General features: G+C 44.6%; 1 protein-coding gene and 2 pseudogenes across 1 annotated transcript; 2 read left to right on the plus strand and 1 right to left on the minus strand.

Moving 5' to 3' along the window:
- Positions 1–149: 149 nt before the first annotated feature.
- On the minus strand, positions 150–2720 carry LOC147957936 (uncharacterized; annotated as a pseudogene).
- An 11007-nt stretch (positions 2721–13727) lies between these two features.
- Positions 13728–15502, plus strand: LOC125530852 (anthocyanin 5-aromatic acyltransferase-like). Its single transcript, XM_087535002.1, has one exon. The coding sequence runs from the start codon at positions 13880–13882 to the stop codon at positions 15287–15289; it is 1410 nt and encodes a 469-aa protein (XP_087391128.1). The 5' UTR covers positions 13728–13879; the 3' UTR covers positions 15290–15502.
- A 1337-nt stretch (positions 15503–16839) lies between these two features.
- LOC147957937 (protein FAR1-RELATED SEQUENCE 5-like) lies at positions 16840–19447 on the plus strand (annotated as a pseudogene).
- The last annotated feature ends 5926 nt before the right edge of the window (positions 19448–25373 follow it).

A 25373-nucleotide genomic window follows, 5' to 3' on the forward strand; every position in this document is an offset into this window, starting at 1 on the left:
TGCATATAGGAGTATTATCTCATGTTGAGTTCAAGTGCTACTGAAAATCTGCCATTACATCTCATGTTGAGTTCAAGTGCTACTGAAAATCTGCCATTACATCTCATGTTGAGTTCAAGTGCTCAATTGCCTGCTCAACATATTCTCTGTCAACTGTCAAACGAACAGGGAGACATCCTTGTTTCTCTAGTGCTTTTTTCTTCAAGTGAGGAACTGCATAGTGCATAGAACCCTTGTGCTTGATGATCTCTCTCATACACGCTTGATGACTCAACCAGATCCTATTAAGCTTTTGATGGGGGTACTCAGCAAGGGATTGATTAACCTATTACACATAAAATTAAAAAACTCAATCAGTTCATAACATTAACCTATGGGAGTAGATATCTTGAACAAATAACATAAAATACTCAAATCGGTGCAAGACCTTCGCGACAATCTCGGGTAGTCTTGGGCATCTTTTTATGGAACATTGCTTGAATTGAGGCAAACCAACCAAGATCTAATATGTTTGTGTCAGGAGAATTAGGTGGTTGGTATATCATCCTAATATCCCAACCACCCCTTGCAGCTTCCTGCAAAAAAAGTGGATCATCTGGTTTTATATGAGTCCTAGCATTGTCCTGCTGTACGTAGATGGTGTTCCATCTATCACTCTCAGGCCACTTTTCCTTTATAGCCGGCAGTACGTATTTCACTAAGTACTCCCGACTTTTCTCCCTGTCCACTTTATCGCAGGGCTTCAACTCCCATGCTCCCCTCAACCTAAGAATATAGAAATAAAGAACAAGTAAATAATGTGCATATAAAAATTTAGCAGAAAGTAGGAGTAGTAACAAGAACAAGTACCAACCTATTTTGACTCTTCTTTTTTGCTTGCACCCACTCTGTGTAAGCCCAAACCCCAATCTTGCCATCAAATACACAATTGCCTTGAGCATCATACCTTGGTCTAGCCATTGCGGACAAGAACATAATTTTTTGAATGTGGTTTTTATGTTTACATTCCCGGTGTGGTGCCTCCTCTCTATGACTCAAATACATGTTCTGGGTCTTCCGCGTGCGATAAAACCATTTCTCATCTATATGAACCACATCCATATCAGCCCTAAATGTGGGATTAATACCGCCTTGGGATGTTAGGCTACTTCGCTCAAGATGCATAAGAGCATACTCCACACGAGCCCTTTCGTTTGCAGCAGTCAAAGAAGGCTTCAATTCACTTGTTATTCGTCTAATTTCCTTCATCTTCAACCTACAACAAAATATCAAAAATATCTCGTTGATAACACTCACCTCCATATAATAAAAGAATGTTGACATGTAGAAAATTGACAACAATCTGATAGTATAACGCTCACCTCCGCCAAATAGTGATAGTTGACAAGTTCAAATGTCCAGCAACTTGTTCTAATGTTGTTCTCTCTCCAGGTGGGATGGCCTCCAATGCATCTATGTCGAAATTAATCCTCTTCCTTCCTGATTTGAGCTTCCGATTGTTTTTGACCCCAGTAATGCCGCCACCTTTTTTAGCCTCCCGCCATACCCTTTGCACTATCCTCCTAGGACAATCACAAGCTAGTGCAACAGCTTTAGAAACACCATGCTTCAACCTTATACCCGTACCATTACGTTTAATGATCTCAGCATATATGTGACGCTTGTCATCTGTATTGTACTGTCTTCTTGTCTCCTTGTTCGACAGAACATCTAGATTCGTAGGAAAAATAATTAGATAAACAAAAAATATGGAAACAAAACTATGCTGTAAATATGCTTACTCAAATCGATTGGTTGTTTTTGGGTTTGTACAGCCTCTTGACTAGGAGGGTATTCGTCGGCATGGGCAAAATTTGGGTTGTATCCACTTCCTCGATAGCCAATGCCCGAACCAGTTGCGTTCTCTCCGTTCATCACATCCAAACCATTGTGTCCACCAGTTCCTTTAGAACACAAACGTGAGAAGAGAACAGCTTTAGAACACAACAGTTTTAGTACTCCTGCAGCAAACACTGCAGTTTTGGTAACGATCTGCAGTTTTAAAACATTGCAGTTTTGGCAACGCCGACGAACACATGAACACAGGACGACGTGCCGTACCTGCACTAGTGCTTGGAGCTGGTACTAAACGCATGCACTAGTGCATGGAGCTGGTACTAAACGCATGCACTAGTGCACTAAACGCAAACACAGTACGACGCGCCGTACCTGCCCCGCCGACGAACATAGGAGCTGGTAGAACATTAGTGTTTACCTTCTGTGCTGGCTGCACTGAACGTGAAGCTTAGTGACTCGCCACCGCTGCCTGTACCTGCCCCGCCGACGAACGAGATCCCGCCGCCACCGCCAAACGAGATCCCGCCGCTGCCAAACGTGAAGCCCACGAACGTAGAACTTGCGATCCCGGCCCCGCCGCCGCTGTCTGTACCTTCCCTGCCGACGGAGCCACTCCAGTTCGACGAACCGGCCTCGTTAGGTGCCGGAGGGCGAGATGGGCGTGCGAGGCCGACGCGCCGTCGAGGCAAAGTCGTTGGAGGAGGAAGATGGTCGAACCCAGCCGTGCCGATGGAGATGGATGGAACTCTCGCTCGTCCGGTGAGACCAAGAGGAGGAAGTCCTCCGGGCGGCTGCGCTCTCGGTTGGAAAGCAACCCTAGACAGCCCACGGAGGCCAAGAGGAGGAAGCCGGCGATCTGATTCATCTTGCTGCGTCCGTGCCATTGGACCGAGGAGGCCAAGAGGAGGAAGCCGAAGATGAGCGCCATCTGTTCGTGAACATCCATTGCCATAGCTACTTATACTGCGCGCGGCGTAGAAGGAAAATCAGGCGGCCAAGAAGGAAACTCGCGCGCGGCGCGCGGCGCAGAAGGAAAATCAGGCGCGGAATCGCGCGCGAAAGGAAACTCGCGGCGTAGAAATCGCGCGCGGAAGAAATGCATGCGGAAGGAAAGTACTCGGTCCGGTGCATGCAGAGTAGGAAACGCCAGGGGGAAAAGAAGGAAACCGGTGCATGCAATCAGTTTAATGGACGGGGAGTACTATGCGTCAATTTTACATTTGATTAGGCGCATCTACAGCTAACTGGCTCCGTTTTTCCTTCCAATTAGAAAACACCTAGGTCTCAGAGCCCTTTGAGTTGCGCCTAATAAACTGTAATGGAGGGAGTATTATACTCTAAATGATGGACAAGAATTTATTGCATTGTCTTTTTGTGAACCCTGTTAGTATATTGTAAATGGTGGTCAGGAAATTTATTGCACCGTCTAGGAACTCTACTGGCTACAGTTATGCTAAATTATAGGGAAAAAAATACCGGTGTCTACTTAACTGCTTATACTCAGTATATACATGAAACTAGTAGGGCCACTAGAATAAGTATCTCTAGTCAGTCTCGCACGTGGTGGCATTGGTTCCGTCGTCCCCATAGGGTGTGTGAGTATTAGTTTCACCGTATATGATTCATCTAGTTGTGGGTTAGAGTCGTCAACCATGACGTGTCAGTTTATAGTGAAACGTTATCTCGTACCTCACAATGGTGCTTTTGACTTCAAAGTGAGGTTGGGTCTCCTCATCTGGCCTTCTCCTTCCTCTTGAGTTTGAATGTTCATTCTTTGGATCCTTGTCGTTGTATCTTTTGACAAAGACTTAATCCTCTTGGTTGCAATTACAACGACTCCTTGCCTTCGGTGATGCGGAGTAAGTGCGGCATTCAGATAGGCTCACGGGATGTCGTCTGCTTGTGCAGGTCGAAGATGGTGATGAATTTTTCTTTGAGCTTGTTTGTAAACTTCATTTTCATCAAGAGTGTTCTTGTAAGACTCGGACTTGGTTAACATATTGCTTATGACCTTGTGGTTAGTACGGTTAGACGCAGCGCTGGGCACGAGGGCAGAGCGGCGAGGCCGTGCTGGGTAACCGGAGGTGGGAGGAGAGCCGGAGTTGCGTCGAGGGAGAGGGGTGCAGGAGAATGGAGGCAGCGACGACAGCAGGAGGCATTGTCCACCGTCCGTTTTGGACTGAAGTCAAACGATTGTATGATTAAAGGATTTTAGGGCGACATGGATAGCTTTGTTGTGTACTAACTCGCGAAGTTTTTCCTTGAGATTTACTACCTCCGTCCGGGATTTTTAGACCGGCGAGCAACTCAGCGAGGTACAGTTTTACTACGCTGCATGCAAGAGAATTAGTTAAATAAATAGTGCATGCAAATAAAACAATAAGGTTGACCATAGCATAAGGCTACCCGTAATAGGAGTATCATAGGTAGTACCATGCATGCCAACTAAGTAAGCTTAATGAGGTGACCTAGAATTAAATGAACAAAGAGAGGCTTGAGTATCATATCATAATACCGTATCATATTAAATGATGTGTTACTTTGTGTCATGCATGACAATAAATGTAGTCCTCTATGATACCAACTTATGATACTATGCATTAGGGATGTAGTATCATAGACTAGTATCATATGCATGATACAAGTATATGATACTCCCCATTACAACCAGCCTAAGTGGTATCATGCACTTGTGACTAGCAAACATGCTTATGTGACAGACAATTAAAAGAGAGAGAGATGATTAGGTTGGTCATAATGGGAGTATCATAGGTAGTATCATGCATGTCAACTAGGCAAATTTGATGAGGTGGCATAGGATTAAATAAAGAAAAAGAGCGTTGAGTATCATATCATGATACCGTATCATATTAAATGTTGTGCTACTATGTGTCATGCATGCTAATAAATGAAGTCATCTATGATACTAATATATGATACTATACACTACGGATGTAGTATCATACACTAGTATCATATGCATGATACTAGTATATGATACTTGCCATTGCCATCATTTATTATGACCACTGGTATCATAACATAGTATGCTACTATATATCACAATATGATACTAGTGTACTATGTGCATGTAGCGGTCAGTTACCCTGGAAAGGTGCGGGGCGTGCATGTTCTTTGCTGCATGCAACTGCAATAATTAGTGACAAACTGGCTCGTCCTCTCTCGTTTTTCATCCCGTCTTGGTACGAGAGTTTCGGTCGGCAGGAACTACTCCCTTCTTTCCGGTTTATAGGGTTTATATTAAAATTTTAATTTTTCCATTTTATAAGGCTCAATTTGGTTGTTCTCCATCACAAGTTCAGAATTCAAGGTGTATTAAATCATTGCATGCAAGTATTAAGAGAAAATTGACCAATGCATGTACTTTATGCATGCATGCATTGTAATTAATACATTGATAAACATAAATTTTTGAGAAAAACAAGAGCATTAGTTGGGTGATTTTGCAAATTACAAAAAGTATTCCATCACTCACCATCTACCTTGGTTGGTGAGATTTTTGAATTGAGCCCTATAAACTGGAAAGGAAGGAGTATAAGACCTCTTCCAATGCAAATGTGCTTAGATGATGTGCTAAGTGCATTAAATACTTTAGCAACTCAACTCCCCAATGCATAGGTGCTTAACTTCTTGTTGCTAAGTACACTTTATTTAATGAGTTAGCACCTAAAGTCTTTCATGCATTGGTCAAATTGTTTCATTTAAGTGGTTTGCCTAGGTTCTCGTGCTTGACATTGGTTCTTCCTGCGGTCACCAAAGTGTTCTCTCCCCTCCTTAAATGTTAACGTTGTGCCATGTCATTTTTTCACTTATGTGGCATGCTTAACACCTGTCCACGGTGGAGCACTGGGAAGGGCCTAAACCTAGACGCAGATAGTATTACACTGTCTGTGAACCCTGTTAGTATATTGTAAATGATGGACATAAATTTAGTCTATAATCTCTGTTAGCTGTAAATGATGGACAGGATTGCACCGTTTGTGAACTCTACCGTTTATAGTTATGCTAAATTATAGGAAGAAATAGTGGTGTCTGCTTAACTGCTTATACTCAATATATACATGGAACAAGTACAGCCAATGGAATAAGTATCTCTAGTCAGTCTTAGACGTGGTGGCATTGGTTCCGACATCCCCATAGGGTCTGTGAGTATTAGTTTCACCGTATAGGATTCGTCCAGTTGTGGGGTAGAGTCGTCAACCATGATGCATCGGTTTGTAGTGGAACAGTTATCTCGTATATCATATCTCGCAACAGGGCTTTTGACTTCAAAATGAGGTTGGGTGTTCTCGTCCGGCCTTCTCGTTCCTCTTGAGTTTGAATGTTCATTCTTCGGATCCTCATCGTTGGTATCTCTTGACAAAGACTTAAGCTTCTTGGTTGCAATTACAACGACTCCTTGTCTTCGGTGATGCGGAGCAAGTGTGGCATTGAGATAGGCTCACGGGACGTCGTCTGCTTGTGCGGGTCGAAAATGGTGATGAATTTTTCTTTGAGCTTGTTTGTAAGCTACATTTTCGTCAAGAGTGTTTTTGTAAGACTTGAACTTGGTATGACCTTCTTACAAAAACTAGTAGGACCCGGCGGTATATCTTCAACTGAATTTCTTGAGGACAAACAAAGGTTTAAGTTTGGGGGAGTTGATACGTCTCTGTTGTATCTACTTTTCCAAACACTTTTGCCCTTGTTTTGAACTCTAACTTGCATGATTTGAATGGAACTAACCCGGACTAACGTTGTTTTCAGCAGAATTGCCATGGTGTTATTTTTGTCCAGAAATAAAAGTTCTCGGAATGACCTGAAAATCAACGGAGAATTATTTTGGAATATATAAAAAATACCGAAGGAAAGATCCACGTCAGGGGGCCACACCCTGTCCACGAGGGTGGGGGCGCGCCCCCTGCCTCGTGGGCCCCCTGACGCTCCACCAACGTCCACCTTGACTCCATATATTCACTTTCGGGGAGAAAAAAATTAGAGAGAAGGATTCATCGTGTTTTACGATACGGAGCCGCCGCCAAGCCCTAAACTCTCTCGGGAGGGCTGATCTCGAGTCTGTTCGGGGCTCCGAAGAGGGGAATCTGTCGCCATCGTCATCATCAACCTTCCTCCATCACCAATTTCATGATGCTCGCCGCCATGCGTGTGTAATTCCATCGTAGGCTTGCTGGACGGTGATGGGTTGGATGAGATTTATCATGTAATCGAGTTAGTTTTGTTAGGGTTTGATCCCTAGTATCCACTATGTTCTGAGATTGATGTTGCTATGACTTTGCTATGCTAAATGCTTGTCACTAGGGCCCGAGTGCCATGATTTCAGATCTGAACCTATTATGTTTTCATCAATATATGAGAGTTATTGATCCTATCTTGCAAGTCTATAGTCACCTATTATGTGTTATGATCAGTTAACCCCGAAGTGACAATAATTGGGATACTTACCGGTGATGACCGTAGTTTGAGGAGTTCATGTATTCACTATGTGTTAATGCTTTGGTCCGGTACTCTATTAAAAGGAGGCCTTAATATCCCTTAGTTTCCAATAGGACCCCGTTGCCACGGGAGGGTAGGAAAAAAGATGTCATGCAAGTTCTTTTCCGTAAGCACGTATGACTATTCGGAATACATGCCTACATTACATTGATGAACTGGAGCTAGTTCTGTGTCACCCTAGGTTATGACTGCTACATGATCGATCGCATCCGGCATAATTCTCCATCACCGATCCAATGCCTATGAGATTTTCCATATAGTGTTCTTCGCTTATTTACTTTTCCTTTGCTACTGTTACAATCACTACAAAACCCAAAAATATTGCTTTTGATGCCGTTACCTTTTGCTACCGTTACCACTACTATCATATTACTTTGCTACCAAACACTTTGCTGCAGATATTAAGTTTCCAGGTGTGGTTGAATTGACAACTCAGCTGCTAATACTTGAGAATATTCTTTGGCTCCCCTTGTGTCGAATCAATAAATTTGGGTTGAATACTCTATCCTCGAAAACTGTTGCGACCCCCTATACTTGTGGGTTATCACCAGTTGCTGCTAATTGTGTTACAAAACATGATCATCTCAGACAATAAAATTTAGCATCATGTCTTGACCATACCACATCACAACATGCCCTGCAAAAACAAGTTAGACGTCCTTTACTTTGTTGTTGCAAGTTTTACGTGCCTGCTACGGGCTGAGCAAGAACCGTTCTTACCTACGCATCAAAAACCACAACGTGGTATAGTGATTGCTTTTTGATCTTCGGAAAAACCCTGTTCATTGAATCCGATTCAACTAAAGCTGGAGAAACAGACACCCACTAGCCACCTGTGTGCGAAGCACGTCGGTAGAACCAGTCTTGTGTAAGCGTACGCATAATGTCGGTATGGGCCGCTTCATCCAACAATGCCGCTGAATCAAGAATCAACTAGTGACGACAAGCAATGTGTATATACCCACGCCCACAACTCCTTTATATTCTACTCGTGCATATAACATCTACGAATAAACCTGGCTCGGATGCCACTGTTGGGGAACGCAGTAATTTCAAAAAAATTCCTATGCACACACAAGATCATGGTGATGCATAGCAACGAGAGGGGAGAGTGTCGTCCACGTACCCTTGTAGACTATAAGCGGAAGCGTTATGAGAATGCAGTTGATGTAGTCGTACGTCTTCACAATCCGACCGATCCAAGTACTGAACATACGGCACCTCCGAGTTCAGCACACGTTCAGCTCGGTGACGTCCCACGAACTCTGATCAAGCAGAGCTTCGAGGGAGAGTTCCGTCAGCACGACGGCGTGATAACGGTGATGATGATGCTACCGACGTAGGGCTTCGCCTAAGCACCGCTACGATATGACCGAGGTGGATTATGGTGGAGGGGGGCACCGCACACGGCTAAAAGATCAACTAATCAACTTGTGTGTCTTGGGGTGCCCCCCTGCCCCCGTATATAAAGGAGCAAGGAGGGAGGCCGGCCGGCCCTAGCAGGGCGCGCCAGGAGGAGTCCTCCTCCTAGTGGGAGTAGGACTCCCCTTTCCTAGTCCCACTAGGAGGGGGAAGGAAGGAGTGGGAGAGGGGAAAGGCAAGGGGGGCGCCACCCCCTTCCCTTGTCCTATTCGGACTCAAGGCATGGGGAGGGGCGCGCGGCCCTGCGCTGGCCGGCCCCTCTCTCTCCACTAGGGCCCAACAAGGCCCATTAACCTCCCCGGCACTCCGGTAAAATCCCGATTTCACCCGGAACTATTCCGATGTCCAAATATAGGCTTCCAATATATCAACTTTATGTCTCGACCATTCGAGACTCCTCGTCATGTCCGTGATCATATCCGGGACTCCAAGCTACCTTCGATACATCAAAACACATGAACTCATATTACTGATCGTCACCTAACTTTAAGCGTGCGGACCCTACGGGTTCGAGAACTACGTAGACATGACCGAGACTCGTCTCCGGTCAATAACCAATAGAGGAACCTGGATGCTCATATTGGTTCCTACATATTCTACGAAGATCTTTATCGGTCAAACCGCATAACAACATACGTTGTTCCCTTTGTCATTGGTATGTTACTTGCCCGAGATTCGATCGTCGGTATCCTCATACCTAGTTCAATCTTGTCACCGACAAGTCTCTTTACTCGTTCCGTAATGCATGATCTCGCAACTAACTCATTAGTCACAATGCTTGCAAGGCTTATAGTGATGTGCATTACCGAGAGGGCCCAGAGATACCTCTCCGACAATCGGAGTGACAAATCCTAATCTCGATCTATGCCAACTCAACAAGCACCATCGGAGACACCTATAGAGCACCTTTATAATCACCCAGTTACGTTGTGACGTTTGGTAGCACACAAAGTGTTCCTCCGGTACTCGGGAGTTGTAATCTCATAGTCATCGGAACATGTATAAGTCATGAAGAAAGTAATAGCAACAAACTAAAAGATCATCGTGCTAAGCTAACGGATGGGTCAAGTCAATCACATCATTCTCTAATGATGTGATCCCGTTAATCAAATGACAACTCATGTCTATGGTTAGGAAAGATAACCATCATTGATTCAACGAGCTAGTCAAGTAGAGGCAAACTAGTGACACTCTGTTTGTCTATGTATTCACATATGTACTAAGTTTCCGGTTAATACAATTTTAGCATGAATAATAAACATTTATCATGATATAAGGAAATACAAATAACAACTTTATTATTGCCTCTAGGGCATATTTCTTTCACGAATCGGGGCTAAAGCGTGCGATGCCATTTAGTCCTGGTTTGTGTCTCAAACCGGGACTAAAGGGCCCATTTCTCAAACTCTACCCCCCCCCCCCTCTGTGTCGCCATTTCAGTTTTGAAAAAAAAGAAAATGATAAAAACTTCAAAAAAATAAAATCCTACGAGATGTAGTTATATTACTACATCTACTAGTTAGGAAAATTAAAAAACTTAAATTGGACATGTTTTGCAAAAAAGTGTTATGAAAAAGTAAAATGGCTATAACTTTTGCATACAATGTCGGGAAAAAATGTATAATATATCAAAATGTTCAACATGAAAATCCGCTATATATTATACGTCTCAAAAAATTAAGGTTGTCTCAGAAATGAGAGAGAGAGAGAGAGAGAGAGAGAGATGGTATCCCGCCGGGGCTTCCCGACAATCAGTTGCGAGCGTGCGGGAGTGTCTCCAACCCCCACGTGTCGCGTGCTGGGTGCATCTGTATTTTTTTAATTTCTGCATGTGTATTGGAGGATTTTCTAGATTTTTGGTTTTTGCATTTTTGCTTGGTTTTTCAGGTTTTTATGAAGAAAATTATTTATTTATTATTCTCTCACGTGAAGCGCATTGAAAAAAAATCATAGGTTTGCTATTGCGCTTCCACCTGAGGCGAAACCTGTGCATCCCGAAAGTGAAAGAGCATAACTATGTTCTCCGAGAGTGAAAAGGCACAATTGTGCTTCCTAAAAAGGGGGAAAGCACTGTTGTGCTTTCGCGAGAAGCACAAATGAGGTTCCCAAAAAGTGAAAAACACATGTGCTTCCAGGTTTTTGATTTATTTTTTTCAGTTTTCTCGCTTTCCATTTTTTCTTTTTTGGGGAAAAAGATTGTCCAAACCGATTGATATGCATATAGTTTTGAAGATCTTGACGCGAGAAATCGAAGAGTGAAAACAGTTCATAATTTGGACGCACGATTTAAGAGATACAATGCTTTGAATTTTTTTTTACGAAAAAGAGTAAAACTCATAGGTTGTGACAAATGTTGAACCTGCAGTGCGTCACTTGTCATCGCGAGAGAAGGTGGAAGTGATCTTTGCAAGAAATACCCTTAACTAGTGATTTTGAGGATACAAAAAGATTCTACAAAGGATTCCGGACGGGCAGGTGTGGATAGGTTTAACAGGGAGTCAGGGGAGTTGGGCCACGGGGAGAGAGATTAGTTGGGGAGAGAGGGGTCCATAGAATACCCGTAATTATCCGTAGGTCTAGTACTTTTTAGAAATGAAGGTTTACTAGGGAGAATCCTATTTGCCGATGGTTCACATAGACGAGCCAACAATAGCCGGATTGGCCAACCCATTAGCTAGGATTTGTGCAAGAGAGATCTTGGTTATGGAAATTTTTGACCGGTTTCCAAAACCTTCTGGAAGGTTTCAGTCCATTTTTCTTTCCTTTTTTTGTTGTTTTCTTCATGTTTTTTTTATTTTTTATTTTCTTTACTGTGTTTTTTCAAATGTTTCTAAAAATGTTCAGATTTTTTAAATAATAATGTTTAAAAGTTTCAAATTTTGCATCTTTAGAAGTTCACAACTACAAAAATTCTAAAACCAAAATGACTCCAGCGTTTTGACAAAGCGTCCAATAGGACATCCTGTGTACTGGCACATATGCTGCGAAAACTCGGAAGTTCCTAGTTGTAGAACTGTAGAATGCAAAACATGGTCTATTTGAACTAGTGTAGCATTCATGATGTCATTTTCAAACTTAAATTTTAAGCATCCTTGTAAATGTCGAAGGGAAATTAGGGAAAACACAAATTGAAACATAAGTAAATATCTGTTCATTTAAAAGATGGTTTTAGGGTTGACCAGGAATATGCTCGGTATTAAATAATAATTTTTTTCAAGCTTGATTGCGAGAATGATACAAATAGAAATTAGTTTGTTCAAGGAGAGACTTGAAAGGTTGGTTTTTTTTGTGAAATGTGTTATAATTATCTTAGATAAATGTTACATAAGACAGAACATGCATCGATTGATGCAGAGGTCGGGGTCTTAACCTCGTTTTCCAAAAAAAAAAGACAAAACATCTTTTTTCTCAAGTCAAGATGAAAAAAACAACAAACAATGATGGCAATTTAAGGTAGTAGTTCCTGCAAAAATGTCATCGCATCAGTTCGGACCTATTTTCCATGTCAGGACATAAAAAACACTAGATCACACAATACATTGGACTGGAACAAAAATATTGACACATGGCACCATGTTACCGTTGTTTCAGGAAAAGTAACCTTTACACAAAAATGAAATTTAACCAAGGTCCAAAGGAGCCCATGACCAGTCTATATTTTCAGCCTATGTGTAATCATTCGAGGTTGATTTTACTGCTTACCTCATCCTTTATAATTTTTTTTTAAGTTATAGGTTTGTCCTGAGTCATACTTCTATAAGTTTAACCAAGTTTATAATAAAATTTACTAATATCCACAACATCAAATATATAGAGTATGAAAATACATTTTCTGATGAATCTAATGAAACTAGTTTGGTGTTATAGATTGGTATTATTTTTCTATAGAGTTCATCGAGTGTGGGGAAGTTTGACTTAGAATAAACCTAGACTGCAAATATTTTTAAATGGAGGAGATAGTTAGTTAGCTTCACATCTTTTTTATCTAGAGACATATATAATTTTTTTTCTGAATTCCTTGTTGCATTAGTTTCTCAATTGGTGTTATCATGTAATTTCTAGACATATCTAGATTGTTACCTCAGTAATTAGGGTGCCACATGACATTCTTGACCTATGAAAAAACACACGACCATCTTAGTAAATTGAACTAGTTTGTGGATATTCAGTGCCGGGGCCCATCTGCATCCACTGAACAGTAAAATCAAAAAAATAGCATAAACTAGAAAATTGAATTATTTGGATGCAAAATGATTCAGTGCGCCAGGTGCGTGCAAAATTTCATGGCTAAATGACATATGAGGAGCTCGTGACCAAAAATCCAAAATGAGCAGTGCTATTTTCAAAAGTTCCACAGACCCAAATTTGTCTTTTTTTGCTATGAGCTACCGAAATGTCCAAACTGCTGGAAATTTGGCACGGACTTCATGCACATGAGCATCTTGCATCACAAACAAATTGTTTTTCTTAATATTTTTAATGATTTTACTGTTCACATGCGGGGTGCAGATGCACCCGAGAACCAATACACGCACATATTCGCGGTTCAAGAGTTGTTTTTCCTGAGTCATGACAAGGGATATGCTTCCTGTCCATTTTGTATTCATTGCTGGGATATCTGTGTTTATTTTTACTTCTGTCGAAAACAGTAGATATTGAAACAACATTATGCATAGTTCCGTCATTTTCATTTTTTTTTAGAAAAGGAGTCCCGTCATTTTCATATCCTCTTCCTTCGGTCTGCGTCACTAGAGTCGTGACGGCAACCAGCATCTTGAATGAACGCGACCATGCATGCAAACCGGTACGTAATGAATCAATCATCTTCATATCCTTCATGTCCTTTTCATGTCCGGCCTCTTCATTCAGTCTCTACGTCACTAGAGTCGTGACGGCACCCAGCATCTCGAATGAAGGCGACCATGCATGCAATGCAAACCGATATCAGCTCACGGTCGAATTCACCACCAACGGGTGGCTCGGGGAGCGCCTGCGAGCGGACGACAAACGAACGGCTCATAACCAACATCATCATCGGGGCAACAAAATAAACCACTTATCACCCAGCAGTGAGCTCTAGCTAGTAGTACTATTTCTTGGTGCCGTGATGAACATCCGCGTGCGAGCTCTCGAGACCAACCATGTCCGGCCGGAGATCATTCCCACCGGTCCGCCGTCGGATCACGGCCCCATCAGGCTCTCCCTCTTCGACACCCTGTTCCTCTCGCTCCCCCCGATCCAGCGCCTCTTCTTCTATGACGGCGAGGACCTCCCGCCGTTCCCGGCGCTCGTGCGCTCCCTGCGGTCCTCCCTCGCCGCCACGCTCACCGTCTTCACCCCGCTCGCCGGCAAGCTTGCGGCCTGCACCGATGGCGACGTCGCCATTGAATGCTCCCCCGACGCTGTCCGTCCAGGTGTGAGGTTCGTCGTCGCACAGTACTCCGGCGACGCCGCCGACATGCGCCGGCTAGCGCGGGATGCCGAGCATGACACCGAGGCGTTCTTGCAGCTCGTGCCGGAGCTCGAGGTGCGCAGGCTGCCGGCGCCCGTGCTTGCCGTCCAGGTCACGCGGCCGGCACCGGCAGGGCAAGGCGATGACGGCGGGGCCGGCGCAGTGGCCGTCGGGGTCTCGATGCACCACGCGGTGGCTGACGGGCAGTCGCTTTCGCAGTTCATGCGTGCATGGGCCACCGCATCACGAGATGGCTCGCTGGCGTTGGCAGGGCTCGTGCCACCGCCGATGTTCGACCGGGCGGGCATCCTGCGGCACCCCAAAGCAGAGGCGGCTACACGCCAGTTTGCCCGGCTCTCGGCGCCGTATCTGCCCACGGTGAACACGCTCACAGAGCCGGACTGGACGCGGCAGAGCAGGAGGACCTACCTGCTCACCGCCTCCCAAATCCAGTCTCTCAAGCGCCGCATCCTGCAACAAAGCGACAAGGACCAGCCGCCGGAGCCTCCAACCACGTTCATCGCCATCGCGTCCCTGCTCTGGACATCCTTCGCCCGCGCCAAGCACCCGAACCACGGGGCTACTGACGATGAAGACGTGTACTTCCTGTTCCCCGCGGACTGCCGTCGGCGCCTGCGCCCGCCTCTGGACCCCGGCTTCTTCGGCAACTGCGTCAAGCTTTGCTACGCGCGGGCCAAGACAGGCGACCTCTGCGGCCACGACGACGGCGCCGCACTCGCACGCGCGGCCGCGGCTGTGCGGCGTGCGATCCGCGAGCACGTGGAGGAGGAGGACCCGCTGGGCGACGCCGACCGGTGGGCGGAGACCATCCGGGGCGTCCCGCGGGACAGGCTGGCCAGGCAGGGGTCGTCGCACCGGTTCATGGAGCCAAGCCGAGCGGAGATCGTGTCGATGCTCAGCGCGGCGGAGATAGTGATGCTGGTGGGAGCGCGAGGCGGCACGGTGCAGGTGTCCGTGGCGCTTGGCCGGGAGCACGTGGACGGCTTCGAGGCCAGCTTCCATCGCATAAGAGCCTCACGTGTAATTGGTGGTGAGTGGATATGATCATACGATCTAAATCCGTATGTAGTTTGGTTATGTCTAATGAACGAGAGGGCTACGTGTCAGCCGACTACGAGGCAATTATGATGACTTTATAAAATCTTAAGGTGCTATCCCGGCTTAATCTCTCGGGAATGCTCAGAGGGATAGAATGTGTGTGCTTGCGTTCATATGATTGAGTGTATACTTGTGTATGTGAGCAACTTCGATTGTACTGTATCTTTTTTAAAAATACGTCTTGAATCCTTTATAGGTATGCCATTTTAAGGTGCCGAGTTGGAATCTCATTCTAGAGACACGTTTTGTCAATTGGGTAAGACGAGATCCTACAGTTCACTGTTTTATCTTTGAGGCTTGCTCCGGTGCACCCCCCTAACTCAATTTTCTAGGGGTATTTTTTACCCTCGCCATCTATTTTTTTCTTCGGCCCGCCGCTGTCCATATCCAAGCCCCGTAGCCCATATCCAAGCCCCGTATAACCCGTATGATCCATACGTATGTATACGGTGACATCCCGAAAAAAAAGGATGACACGACCCCACGACCAGGTAGGACCTGCCGACGGCCGATCCATCAATCACGTAGCTCAATCAATCACGCGCTCCATCATTCACACAGCTCCTCCATCATTCTGGTGAGGTTCTTTAGGAATATCGGTGGCGGCGATCTTATCGCCGGCGATCTCGTCCAAGAGCGCGCACGGCACCGTCGTCAACCTCCAGCGCTCGCAGGTACTGCATCTCGTTTCCCCACGTTTGTCTCGCTCACGACAGCATCGAACGAGCTGCCGCTGTTTTCGTCGTAGTGGTTAACCTAGCGGGGCGGGTAACCTAGCTTTCTGGCGGTCCAGGCCATCGCAGATCTTGTTCTGGCAGTGCTGCTCGTCGTGATATACAGAGTGATCACGCGGGCTAAAGTGGGTTTCTTCTTTCTAGGGTTAACCTAGCATCGGTTGCCGTCGGTTGTGTGCACGACGGCTCCGTTATTTGATGCGGCGGCTTAACTAGGTATCCGGCGATCCAAAGTAATCACGACTGGTGCCGTGGGCTAGGAATCCGGCGGCGCATGTTATCACGGGTAGCGCAGCTTCTCGCGATCCAAAGTGATCACGTACTGGATTCGTGGGACGTACCTTAACGCTGCTCGGTGTGGAGAGAGGGAGGATCCATGGGCGATTAGAGGTCGTTGGCGCCGGTTGTGTGCACGATCTGAACGCCCTCGGTTGGGGCGCTCTCCGGTTGGGGTAGTTTGTTTAACATCCGTGATCGTGCGCTAGGTGTTGTATATGTCAGCATTGATAATGTTTGCACATGCGATGATACATATTAATTGTTGTAGGAAATGGCGGACGATGAGTTAACTGATATGATGTATGACATGGAGTTTGGAGAAGTGATGAAAGACTGGATAGAAGATTGGTCAGATGATGAAAATTCAGATCGTGGAGATAGGTCAGAGAATGGGAACGTATTGGAAGATCTTAATGTGAGTCGCATTATCATGTTGTAATTTTTTGGTGGCATCCGACAATATTATATTTTGAAAATTTATAGATGGATGAACATGATGATGGTCAGGAAAACAATGAGCATGATGATGGTGAGGAAAACAAGTCGGAGATCTCGTATAAAGATTACATTAGTCAGGTATGGAAGTGGAATTTTTTGTTGGCATGCATGCAAGTTGAATAAATCCTGGAATATTATATTATAAGTACTTATGTATTTGTGTTATATTTTTCAGCTCATTTCCGAATGTCATAATGCGTATGACTATTACGGTGAATCTGACGCGGAGACAGGCCTTGATGTCGAATCATTAGCTGCACCTGATTCTGGGGAGTCGCAATCGCCGGTCATCATGAGTGAGGTATGTATGTAATGAATGTTGTATGGAAGTAATGTTATACCATAGAAAACTGTTTTCATGGCTATGTTATGATTGTGTAGGTGACAGAAGTTGAGGGGAAAAAGAATGTCCAAGATACTGCTAGTGCAGATGATAAGAGGGATATGTTCATGCAGATAATACAAAAGACTTCTACGTCTCATGAGGCTGCGTATGATTTCTACAACAACTATGCTAGAGAAAATGGTTTCAGCATTAGAAAGAATAGGGTCAGGTATACCAAAACCGAGTCACATCATATGCGTTATAGGCGGTTTGTTTGTTCCAGACAAGGAAAACGTGATAGCAGGTTGCTAACCGAGGAAGGACACAGCCGTAGGCTCCGACCCGAGACACGCTGCCACTGCAAAGCGCACCTGACCGTGAAGCTTGACCAAAAGTGTGGGGTTTGGTATGTTGATAGTTTTGAGGACAAGCATAGCCATATCTTGGCAGGACCGGACGAGGTACCTTTTCTTTGGTCCCACAGAAATATCAAAGAGTACAAGAGAGCTGAGATACTGTCCATGGGAGCTGCAGGGATTAGAATTCACGACATGATGAATTCGTTCATCAGCAAACATGTATGGTATGGCGGTGTTAGTTTTACCAGGCGTGAAATATACAACCTTTGCGCCAGGGAGAAGAGGAACCTGCTTTCAAAAGGTGATGCTGCCACAGTCATAGGCATCCTGGCCAGTAGGAAACAGAGGGATCCTAGCTTCTTTTTTGAGTACAAGCTAGACAAGGAAGGACATATTAATAGGATGTTCTGGTGTGACTCCCAGTCTCGTCATGACTATGAGGACTTCGGCGACGTGCTTGTATTTGACAGCACGTACAAGATGAACCGGTATGGTATGCCATTCATACCCTTTGTTGGTCTTAACCATCACCGGAAGACCACTGTTTTTGCTTGTGCCATAGTTTCGGACGAGACCGAAGAGACATATGTGTGGCTGCTGGAAACTTTTTTGAGGTCCATGTGTCAAAAGATGCCGAAGAGTGTTATCACGGACGCCGACGCTACGATGATCAAGGCAATTCGCCAAGTCTTGCCAGACGTGTGGCACCGTATATGTACGCGGCATATAGAAAAAAAATGAAGATTCACCTCAGTCACAAGTCCTTGAAGGAGTTCCAAACTCTTCTGTACTACAACACGTCCACGGCCACGTTTGAGGAGAGATGGCACACGTTTTCCAAAAGATGGCAGTCGGAAAAACAGTAACATGGTTGAGACGGATGTATAAGAAGAGGAGACTGTGGGCCGCGGCTTATCTGACAGAGGGTTTTTGTCTTGGCATGAAAAGCAACCAGAGGAGTGAAAGTCTAAACTCATGCCTTCACCTCCACCTAGACGGTGAAATGACCCTGGTGGATATGATTTTGCACTATGAGAACGCCGTTGTACGTATCCGTGAGAATGAGGCACGAGATGATTGCACGGCCTCACAGAGTGTACCGGTGGTAGTTACTAGCTCGAGGGAAATTGAGATAGCTGCTTCTCACGTCTTCACTCCAGCAAACTTCTATATGTTGCAAGCTGATCTTAGGAAAATTGGCGGCATGGAGATTGTAGAAATAAATCTCGGAGACGGATCACAGCAGTACATCGTGGCCTGGAAGAATAACCGGAAGAGCCGTTTTTGGGTGGAGTACACTCCAGTAAATTCCGCAGAAACTATAAGGTGCAGCTCTAGAAGAATGATTCGAAAGGGTCTACCTTGCAAGCACATATTCCATGTACTGAAGTACTTGAATATATCTGAAATACGAAAGTGTTTAGTTCTTGTGCGGTTCACGAAAGACGCAAGGTTGGGACTGCCCGCGAGGCGCACAAGTGATCTGTTGGGATTTGGATGGACTGGAGCAGCTGAAAGAATGAAATATAGCCAGGTCAGTGTGTTGGCTTCAGAAGCTATGCATGCAGCATGCAAACACCCAGCTTTGTGGGATCAGTTACAGGAGAGTTTGAAGACCATGATAGCTAGGAGCCATGAGTATGATCAGCTAAAGGAAAATTTGAGTAAGAAAACAGCCGATCTTAGTAGTTGTGCAATTGAATATGTAGACGATGGTGAAGGCAACATAGTTGAAGTTCAAGATCCTATTAAAGTATCAATGAAAGGTGCAACTAAGGTAGATGAGAACCGCCCTATGTCGAAAAATGGTAGGCCACTTTCGTACGACGAGATCAGAATCAGGTGCGGTGCATGCAAATTGCTAGGGCACACTAAACGCAGCAAGAAATGCAAACTAAATAAGAAGTAAGTTTTTGTACACATTGTAGGTTATAATTGTTTTTAATTTGTCATTCATCAACTTTTCCTGTTATCGTGTGCAGAAGCGTGGTGGGCGAAGAAGAGTAGAACAGTTTCTAGAGTTATGTTAGGATGAATCCAGTGATCTAATAGTGAGGTGTTTACAATGTCTTACTGCATACATGATACATGATATATAATATTGCAAGAGGCCAGTACCTTGAGATAGTGCTTGTAGCATATATGGACTAAACAGGAGGCGGTCACTAGGGAATTTAATCATGGAAAATGGATAGCATTTTAGCCATTGTAATGATGTCATCTTTTGTGTTGTCCACTCTAGTTATATTATATTAGAAAACTAGACGATACCCGACATGTTGTTGCGGGAATGTTTTGCAATATATTCATAGATAAATGCTTACGTGTAACATGTATATGTTGTTGCGGGAATCTTTTGTTTGCATGTTGTAGTGGACCTTTCTCCATACATGTTGAATGACGATGTGGGAAACTTGCATGATAAGAGAAATAGGTTAGTGGTGGCTAGTTGTTTAGATATAGAAGATGTAATTATGTGTGGTAATAATTAATTTTTTTCACTCCTTTGGTTCACCACCATTTAGATATGGAAGATACCAGCTCACTTTGGTCTATAGTATAGAGTTCGTTCCAAAAACCCACCATTTTCACCTCATAAAGAAAAGAAAAACCCACCATTTCAGGGCTTGTAGTGTAACTCGTGTCGCTTGTCGCGATGACGTGGAGGGGGGGTGAAGGATGCCATTAGACGGTGCAACACACGGCCGCTCCCATTGCAGATTCCATTTAACAATTTTTATTTTGATTACAGCCCGTTTAAATGGGCCGCGCTGGCCACCTGGTCGGGGTGGTTCTTCCCTCGCGATCTCCACACGCGTTCTATCTATCCACTACGACCGCCGCCGCCGCCGCCACCGATCCACGTCTTGCCGCCGGTCACATTACGCCATGGTTTCGTGGAGCGACGGGTCGATCTCTTCTTCGGATGGCGAATCCGTGACTAGCCTGTAGGTACGCTCCTACTATATAATCTCCAGATAGTGCTAGGCTTAGGGTTAGGGTTCTTCATTTCCGGTATTTAACGCAGGGCGTTGATTTGTGCATTATCTCTGTTGTTTCGTTTAGCTTCCTACGACTATCCCGTGCTATGAATGGAGTGGCATTGCTCACGATTTGTCTTCTCGTTGTCTGCATCGAGAACCTTGCGTCAGGCTAGTTGCTTTTGATTCCTTGGACACTGGTAGACGTTTTCTTGCCTGTGGTCAGAAGGTATGTTGTTCCATACTTTAAATATATGTTTACATTACCTCGTGCTCGACTTACTTCGCGGTAATCCATTGATCTGCCCAAAATTGCATACAATTTCAATTAATTTGTTCATTTACAAATTCCGTATTTATGTTGTCTTTTTCACGGTCTAATATTTGTTTTAGCATATAATAGCATATACTTGTAGTTAATTGATCCATATACATATATATGTATATCATTGCATGCTACATTTTGTGTTTATATGATTGAGACCATATTTTTAGTGCATTGCATGTAATTGTATTGCATTTGTGCATATATGATTGAGACCATATTTTTTCATACTGCAGGAAGAAGTGAAATGTAACTATGTGGAATGGATAGACCCGGAGTGGTCGGTGGCTACGAAGTTCTGCCTAAGAGAACTGTGGAGCATGTATGACGAGAAGCTGAGACAGAATATTAAGAATGCTGAAGACAAATGCATGTTAATTGGAGAAAATAGGAGGACAGAGGAAGAGCTGAGATTTTTCAAAATGGACTTTGCTAAACTGGTGGCTGACAAGGAGGATGCTCTCACGTAGTTGGGCAATGCAAGATTGTCACTTAGCGATCTCAAAGAGGAGCTGGAGAAGAATAAGATGGCAGACCATGGTTGTGCCAATCTACATCAGGTCCTGAGGGTAAAGGCTGAGAAAGACCGGGGCCGAGTGGTGCTAGAGAGAGACCAAGTGATGAGAGAGAGGGACTAGCTGAAGCAAGAGAAGAAAAAACTTGAGTATATTATTGCAGATTTTCTCAAACAGAAACATGGGTACGTTGATAAGATCAAGAAGCTGAAGGGGATTTGTGATGAATTTTAAGTATGTTTTGTGGTTTATTGTTGAACTGAATGATCAAGTCCTATCTGCATTGTGGCCAGTTCATTTGTGTAAGGTCTAAGTATATTATATTAACCAATAAATCATATCACTTTCGAAATAGTTTGCCCTTGTTTGACCTGCATCCTAATGCGGGTTCTCGGCTAAGCATTGAAATTCTTTTGCTTCCACCGGAGCTCTAAATCGTACTGATCAAGGGGGCGAAAGAGTAGTTGATCATGTGATTGATGGTGCTACTGATCCTGATCTTCATGATGTAGAAAAGGAAAAGGCTAACAAAAATGTAGCAAAAAAAAAACGATGCAACGTGATTTGAAGCAACAGATAACGCCAAGGGAGTCTGGCGCAAGACACGAGGAAGATCCACCTGCGGACGCCGATCCCGAGAGATCCAGCGGCGCAGTCATGCGCATGGGATCCTAGGCGGATCTGCCTACTCCACCAACCGCAGGATCCACGGGTGGCCCGTCTGCGTCCGACACGTGGGCTGTTTCCACCGAGCGGTCGGGCGGGTCCGGACCTGGCGCGTCGCCCCGCGCCAACTGGCGCTCGTCGAATGGGTCGCCCGCGCGGGGACCGGATCTGTCGTTGTCTCGGGCGCGGGATCCCACACCGGATGGCATGACAGCCGAGGTTGATTCTCAGGCAAACAAAAAGGAATTTATCATTTTTTTCTTCTTATTGTTGAATAATGCCAAATCAAATCAAAAAAATATGCAAAAGTAAAAAGGAAATGAATACTCTTCCATGGAAGAAAAGAATGAACACAGCAGCAAAAAACATTAAGGTACATTTTAAATTATTGTACAGATAAAAAGAAAATAAATATTTAATTGAATAAGTGAAATATAAGACATTAATTTTTCGTACACATTGAATAAGTGAAATATAACACATTGAAGCAGCTCGGTTTTAAATGTGGTACTAATCTGTGCGCGGGTGAGGCTGGCCTGCGACGGCCCACCCGAATTAGGCCCAAGCGAGCGTCGCACCGGGCACATCCCAGCGGTGCTGGGAGTTTAGTCCCACCTCGCCAAGCGAGGGGAGCTCACACCGGTTTATATACCGGGTTGAGCTTCCCGTCTCAAGTTCCTTTCTAAAGCGGGCAGCACATGCCTAACCCCATCCGTCTCTGCCCAGTGGGGCCTACTAGCTGCCTATTATCACAATCTGGCGGGCCTGCATCCTGGCCCAATAAATAATTGGGTTGCTAGTCGTATGCTGGCCGTTGAATTGTGTAGTATGCAGCTAGTAGGCGGGCTATTTTTTGTCATATTTCACTTTTTGCATTTCTCACCATTATTTGTAGTTCTTCAAATCACCTCATAAAAGAATATAACACAACAATTTTTTGCACATTCATGAATTTTCTAACTGTCAGAACAAGTAATACAGAAAAATATATATGTGATTTAAAATTTTTTCAAAGATAAAACTAAAAAGAAATATTTTATTTAACAAGTGAAATGAAAGAGAACGCATTATCTTGCATAATTTGAATTGTAAAGCTGTCGGAATTAATGAAAGAGGAGAAATAGATTTGATTTTAAAATATTTAAAATATATATTAGAAATGAAATACGTAAACATCATGGCAATGCACACATTTCCATTGCAACCAGTAATTTAGGCTAACTAGGATTGTTTCCAAACACAAATGTGAGATTATGATAACCTTGCAGGGTTAAGCTATGTATTAGAATCTGGAACCAAATTAACGCAACCTTAGAGTTGAAGAAGTTGCTGATCCATATATCAATAATAATGTTCTATTTTCACTTCAAGCCAGCATAAACCTATATAACCAAAATCCAGCATGGCCTGCAGTCTGCCTAACCCATCATCCTAGGCTTACAAAGGTCATGAGCACCGCAAAATAACAGCAGCAACTACTAAAACATCGCAACAAAGTAAAGGGCACATCTTCAGCAGGAAGTAGAGTCTTCTTTTTTATCCTTCCACTCTTGCCCCGTTGATTCTCCACCCCAGTCTTGCTCCCACCTCCAGCACTTTTTTTGTGGCTCCTTTGTCTGAAAAATAGATCAATCAACAATCCAATGGCTCAGTAGTTTGATTATAGAGAAAGTAGAAATGGGATTATTTATGAAAATAAAAGGATAACACATGCATTACATTAACAACTGCATTACATAACTTGACAGGTTGAACACATCACATTTGCACTATCTAAACTTCATCATTACATAACTTAACACTTACTGCAGTTCTCTGGGTTTGGTAGCATGGTACTATATGAACCAACGTATTAAAAACTACAGTATTCTTGCGTATACATATGAGATAACATGGTTTGACTAAAACAGAGATTTCTGGAGTATTCACAATACATACAACTGTTTGGTATGCTGTAAATTGTGCTGCATAGCCATTGCATTTAAGCACTCACAAACTCTGTTTTTTAAAAAGAGGCTACATTTTCATGCAGAGAAATAACTGTATTTTTACCAATACTGCAGTAGTAAAATCACATTTATCAGGGGAAACCAAACAGCTCACTGTAAATACAACTAACATAATCTCAAATACTGAAGTATTCTCAAAGAACTTAGAACATAGTATGCTATCAAACGGGTCCAAACTGACTCACTCAGATAGACTAACTGAAGACATTGACATGCCATCACTCTGTTTTCTTGTCCTTCAACTTGTTGATGCGCTCTGAGTGACGAATACCCATACGGATGTAGGTCTCCGCTTCAATCGGCATGGTCCTGTCTCCGAGCTGCGGGATCCCTGGACCCACAATCTGCACGTCTGCCGGCTGCTCCTGGACAACATCATCCTGCTCCTCCTCTCCAGCACTATCGTCCAGCAACAGAACAACCTCCTCTTCCCCGCTCTCATCCTTGCTCTGCTCCACATCTTCGCTATCACTCTCATCCTCGCTATGCTCCACATCTTCACTATCACTGTCATCCTTGCTCTGCTCCACATCACTGTCAGAGTGAACATTGGACAGATCAACCGGAGCAGGCACTGCGAGCAACACTCCGACAAGATCTGGCACTGGAATAGGAGGGGCGCGGCGGCGCGAGCGGTACATGTACCACCTCACACGCTGACGCGGATCCGGGGAGTTCTCCGCTTCGTTCATAGCCCAGAGGAAAACCTGGACTGGAACAACTCCTCGAGCAGGACCAAACAATGATTTCTTATCATTGCCCGTAAGCACCTTGATGAGACCCCTACCGTGGTCGATGAACATCAGCAAGCTGGGAAACCAGCTGCAGATCTCCTCCACATTCGCCCTCTTCTCCAGATCGCCCTGACAGAACTTCCCAACTGCCTCCTCCCACTTTTCTTGAGCGCGGCGGCAATCACTTGCCGACCGCAACCTCCTTCCCTTCTTGGCCCCCATCGCCGGCGATGCCAGATGTGGGATTTGAGCTCACGGAGTGAATGGGGAACAGAAGCAAATACCTAGGGTTCGTATCTGCCAGATGAAATGGGGAATTTTTTCCCTCTCCAGCTGATAATCGCGTGTAAGGCCGGCCTGGTACGGCCCACCCAAATTAGGCCCAAATTAAAGCCGCGGCGGGCACTGTCTCGGGGTGGTGGGAGTTTAGTCCCACCTCGCCAACGGAGAGGAGCTCGCACCGGTTTATAAACCCACCTGAGCTAATCATCTCAAGTTCCTATCTAAAGCAGGCAGCTCATTGCCTAACCAGTCTCTCTCTGCCCCGTTGGGCCTACCGGCAGCTTATATACATTCACCGCGGGCCTGCATCCTGGCCCAATGGG

This window comes from Triticum urartu, chromosome 7A (assembly GCF_056163025.1).
Source record: "Triticum urartu cultivar PI428250 chromosome 7A, HENAU_Tu73, whole genome shotgun sequence".
Classification (NCBI taxonomy): domain Eukaryota; kingdom Viridiplantae; phylum Streptophyta; class Magnoliopsida; order Poales; family Poaceae; genus Triticum; species Triticum urartu.

Excerpts from the sequence above, each read along its gene's own strand:
- LOC125530852 (XM_087535002.1), top strand. The coding sequence starts at position 13,880 with ATGAACATCCGCGTGCGAGCTCTCGAGACCAACCATGTCCGGCCGGAG.